The sequence below is a fragment of the Cyprinus carpio genome, chromosome B21, assembly GCF_018340385.1.
Source record: "Cyprinus carpio isolate SPL01 chromosome B21, ASM1834038v1, whole genome shotgun sequence".
Taxonomy (NCBI): domain Eukaryota; kingdom Metazoa; phylum Chordata; class Actinopteri; order Cypriniformes; family Cyprinidae; genus Cyprinus; species Cyprinus carpio.
In genome coordinates this window covers 12,613,521-12,618,593 of record NC_056617.1, presented here as the reverse complement: position 1 = coordinate 12,618,593, position 5,073 = coordinate 12,613,521, and the positions used below count along the sequence as shown (strand labels likewise).

At 41.0% G+C, this 5,073-nt stretch overlaps 1 protein-coding gene across 1 annotated transcript; it reads left to right on the top strand.

Annotated features, from left to right (window-relative positions):
* Window positions 1-3,190, top strand: LOC109070620. Its single transcript, XM_042748360.1, has 9 exons — window positions 1-264; window positions 481-816; window positions 955-1,147; window positions 1,226-1,330; window positions 1,647-1,783; window positions 1,969-2,028; window positions 2,145-2,380; window positions 2,487-2,699; window positions 2,871-3,190. The coding sequence occupies exons 1-9, from the start codon at window positions 251-253 to the stop codon at window positions 3,188-3,190; spliced, it is 1,614 nt and encodes a 537-aa protein (XP_042604294.1). The 5' UTR covers window positions 1-250.
* The last annotated feature ends 1,883 nt before the right edge of the window (window positions 3,191-5,073 follow it).

The following is a 5,073-nucleotide window of genomic DNA, read 5'->3' as shown; positions in this document are numbered from 1 at the left end:
ATAATTTGTGTAGATGGCCCATTAAGGGGTTTAAAATTGGCCCATTTTCATCCTGTAATTGGCCCATTCAGGTCAAGGTTTAAAATGGTGTATCAGCTTCTGCAGAAAAAGGGGTGGGACTACCAAGTGGTCAATAAAGGTGAGGCTCAGAGGCACCAGTTACTCAGATCTTCAAGAAAAGGGTTAAGTCAACACTGAAGATTCCTCCTGCACTTCCTGCTTGTTAAACCAGCTTTTTCATTTGTGAAGAATGGCTCCCAAGCGGTAGGTTACAGTAGTTTGATATACATGAATTATTTGATTTTAAATGACATAATATATTGTAAGAATGTTATTATGAATTTTTTTTGTTTTTGTTTGTGTATGTCAGCATGTTGAAACTTTGCATGCATGTTCATTATAATAAATGAGAAAAGTCACCTAATATCAAGAATAGCTTTCACAAGTCAACTCTCTGGATTCTTTTGCTTTCTCTCACAGTGAAAAGGACCGTCGCATCATTTCCTGTCTGCAGTGTTTCAGGCCACAGGAGATGCTGCCTAACCACCTGTTAAGGGTCTGCATGAAGGACCAGACTAATGAGGAGAGGAATGCAGAGGTGGAGAGAGCCAAAAAGTCCATGAAGGCCTGGACCCTCCGAGGCAGAACCTGGGACTACAACGTCATGGTCAAGCGGTACCCCGATGAGGCCTCCAGACAGGCTCTTCTGGAAGACCTTCGTGAAATGCATTTTTTAATCCTAAATGACCCCATGGAGGCACAGGCTGAATCCAGTCACAGACCACCAGGCGCTGCAGTGGAAACGCGCAACAAAAGGTGAGTTGTTATTCACTAGTATTACTTTTCATTTAATGCAGAGCCATTAAATTTAATATTGGAGCGTGCCAGGCACACATACAGAAACATCTGTAACTCGCCTCCTTATTTGTTTTTTGTTTCATCTAATCATTCTAGGCTTGCTCAGCCGACTCTCCAAGACTGCCAGAGAGTCCTCAGAGTATCACAGGCGGACATGCTGGACATCCACAGGAAGCTCCTGGATCAGAAGCATGTGGAAGAAGACCAAAGGACGCTGTTCCGGTACTTCTGCGAAGCCATCCTGGTCCTGAGATACTTTCAGCGACCAGAAGCAGTGAAGGCATTTAAAGTAAGTACTTTTACTTTACAGTGTTTCCTCAGTGTGTATGAAGTCAGTCAGTCACTGTGTTCTTTATTTGTTTTCCAGGCTTCAGACTGGATCAACAAGAGAAATGTTGATGGAGGAATTCACATGGAGGTGCAATCCACAAAGCAGAGTGCAACATTTTCCCTCACAGAGGAGGACTCCGCTGTAAGTTCTCTAACAGGATTTCTGCCCAGCATTTTCAAATATATGGTTAATGATACACACATTTAAAGCTTACACAAATTATACTAATAAACTATACTAATTAATTTATTTGAAGACTAATAAAGAAAATGTGCATTGTCCCTTTTAAAATAAAGAATAAAAAGAATGTGCAGTTAGGTGGTACTTTAAAATAAACTAGGTCAAATTTGGTGAGAGCGGGATAAGGATGCAACACCTGGCGAGAATCTTATCAGGGTCAGAGGTCAGATCTCTTAAAGTTTTCGGTATGCATTAACCTCATATTTGATCTCCACAGATGCTGGATGCATATTTCCAGAAGATTCGTCCAGGATGTCTGCAGGACAGTGTGGACGACCAGGGCAGATTTTTCCTGTCCAAACAAGGGCTGCCAGTTGGCAATGTCACGAGTGACCTCAGGCGTCTGCATGAACAGTAAGTTTTTAGCAGAATCATGTATAATAGTGTTTGCAGTTATATGCACTGTACCGAGAAATATAAAATGATTAAGGTGATAATCTGGCTGTATGTACTACATAAAGTTAAAATAATACTATTTTCTGTAAGAAAAATATACTGAAAGATTTGAGGATTAATCTGAGATTTGTTCTTCATTGCAGGTACGAGTTACCAAAATTTTCAAGCCAGCAAGCCAGAAGAGCCCAAAGTACTATGGCATGGTATGCATCATCATCCAAAACACACAACATTTATATATTTTCTGTTTGTCAGCTACTTCCAAGGTCTGTCTATTTTGTCGTCAGAGATTGAACATGAAATCTTCTCAAATTTTCAGCTCTTCTTCTGATGAGCCGGCCGATGGGAGGAGAGTTCGGAAACAGAAGAGAGGCAGAGGCGCAGCTGACCAGTATGACAGGGACTTTGGAGCGTTTCTCCTGCAGTTTCCAGCGACAGCGAGTAGCAGCCCCCCCACAAAAAAGAAGCGGACCGCTGCGGGGTTTCCATCTGACAAAGTGTTTTATAACAGGTGGAGGTCTATGCAGTTTGCCAAGCGGGAGGAGTACCTCTCGTGTAAGTTGATGTGCTTTATTATAAAAAAATGAATACATATTTCTATAATCAAAGTAACAATTCACATTTTGGACAAGAATATTAATTTAACATTTGTCTTTGACAGCCCAGTGTTCAAGACGGCCCCCGACTTTCAGCAAGGTGTCACTGCTGATCCAAAAAGAGGGTTGGACTGGCAACTGTCCTCGCCCCGAAGACATAGTGGCAAAGTGGAGCGTCACTAGGGTGCAGGTGGAGTCGGATCCATGGATCATCACTAAGATCCAGAATCAAAAGTGGACAGGCCTGGCCCTCAAGGACTTTGGCTCAAAAGGACAAGGTATGTAAACATAATACATAAAAATACATACCATTTTTTGTCTTGTAAGCAGATATGTGCTCTACTGGAGTGGATACTAATTGCACCTAAAGGACAAGGTATGTAAACATAATACATAAAAATACATACCATTTTTTGTCGTTTGTGATTACCATGGAAAGGTAATCACAGGAGCAGAGGGCCGGAAGTTGGTCGAGTCCATCAAGGGTGATACAGCCTACCTTTTTCTTTTCAGGCTGCTGGTCGGGGACCTCTGTGTGGACGCTGAGACTTTCCCTTGTGAGTGTCACCCAACAGAAAACACCATGGGCCGGATGATCAATCATTCCTCCAAGAGAGCAAACCTGAGGCCAGTCCACTGCATGATGAACTTCCCTGAAGGACAGAGGGATGTCATCCTGTTCCAGGCGAAAAGAGACATTCATTTATGCGAGGAGCTGCTGTTTGATTATACGGCGTCAAGTGCAAATCTTTTCGAGGAGAAGCAATGATCCTTGACTGGCTGGATGAGTGAACACATCAGGCCATTCATTCACCAGTCCGCCCCATCACATCAAGGCCAAGACTGATGGACCATACGGACCACAAACATATTTGCAATCTGAAAAAATATATACACTGCACGTTGTTTGCACATTTTTGACACTGTTTTCAATTTTATTATGTACATAACAGACAATAAAGATTATATTCTATGCACTAAAACAGCTAATCATTTCTTGGAAGCTTCTTGGTCTGAGACTGAAATACAGCATTCTGCAATAAAAAAGGGTGATTTTTAGGCAAACGTGTTTTCAAAGTATATTTGGATAGCCAAATCTTTGTCATGTTTGTTCCACCTGCAGCATAATCAGTATTAGCATTGTTAAAAATAAACATACTCACCTTTAAAGGGAAGTCGTGGCCTAGTGGTTAGAGAGTATAACTCCTAACCCTAGGGTTGTGGGTTCGAGTCTCGGGCCGGCAATACCACGACTGAGGTGTCCTTGAGCAAGGCAATGAACCCCAAACTGCTCCCCGGGCGCCGCAGCATAAATGGCTGCCCACTGCTCCGGGTGTGTGTTCACGGTGTGTGTGTGTCTTCACTGCTGTGTGTGTGCACTTTGGATGGGTTAAATGCAGAGCATGAATTCTGAGTATGGGCCACCATACTTGGCTGTATGTCATGTCACTTTCACTTTTTTTTTTGTTTTTTTAAATATGTTGAAGAGAGAAGCAGGCCTATTAGTCAGCAGAAAATATGCCCTCTTTGTAATATTCCCCCGAAAAATTTAAGTCTTTGGAGTCTTGGACTTTGTTTTGTTTCTCTGACTTGACTTTTTTAGAGTCAAGTCAGAGTAGAATTTCCTCTGCCCCACAAGCCAAGGCTTGATGCATTACATATCAAATGTATACAGTGTATTAAAGTTTTTGGTATGTTTTCTGCCCAGCATTTTCAAATATAGGCATATGGTTAATGGTACAAACATTTAAAGCTTAGCTCTAAATAAACAATTAAAATAAATAAATTAACAAGCTTGCAGTCTTGCAGAAATATTTTTATTGCTGCAGGCATACATCCCCCAACTCTCTCTCTGTCTCATAGAGAGAGTCCATTGAAATGCTAATGAGTTGGGCCCTGCTAAAGTTGCTGTTAGTTTCAAATTCATTTGAGTGGACAACAGAAATACGAATACACAAACCTATATACAATAAACATACAGAATTGTAATTAAAATAAGTATGGTTAAATAAAATTTTGGAACAAACATAAAAATTAATTTTGGTATACAAATATACTTTAAAACTATATGTTTGCCTAAAAATCCTAAAAACTATGATGTATTTCTGATATTTCTGTATTTCAAGTAAATCCTGCTGTGCACCACACACACACACACACACACAAACAATACAACACACTGATGTACAAACCATTAAGTATGCAAAGTTATATAATTTGTGAGAATATTTATTTTTATTTAACATTTATTCTCTTTCAACCATATGCGAAACATGTTGGGAATCTCGCGTTCAGGTGTGCAGCGTTCTATGTGCTATTTCTGTTGAATCGGGCCTGCTGGTTTTCGGCAGATATCTCAGCGAAAACAGCACCAAAAACCATGAACAGTGTACCGTTCTTTTCAGCTAGATTAGACATTTATAAAGAGCTAAGCAAACGACGGATATGTCGTGTTTCCGCCAAGATATTTTGCCATGGGTTCCCGTCGTGTCCAGGCTGAGCTAGAGGCCTGCTTTCAGCGCAACGGGATTTTTTGTTTAGGGAGAAGGGGAGTGCCTTGAGTTGCCCTTTTTTTTTATTTGTTGTATGGATCTTTTTCAATTTTCTGCCATCCGAATAGGCTACAGTGACAGGTAGCACACATGGCACGAC

What these genes read in the sequence shown, in the direction of transcription:
- LOC109070620 (XM_042748360.1), top strand. An exon ending in GTGGAAACGCGCAACAAAAG is followed by an intron (nt 817 to 954) that starts GTGAGTTGTTAT and finishes TAATCATTCTAG; the next exon opens with GCTTGCTCAGCCGACTCTCC. An exon ending in GCGGGAGGAGTACCTCTCGT is followed by an intron (nt 2,381 to 2,486) that starts GTAAGTTGATGT and finishes TGTCTTTGACAG; the next exon opens with CCCAGTGTTCAAGACGGCCC.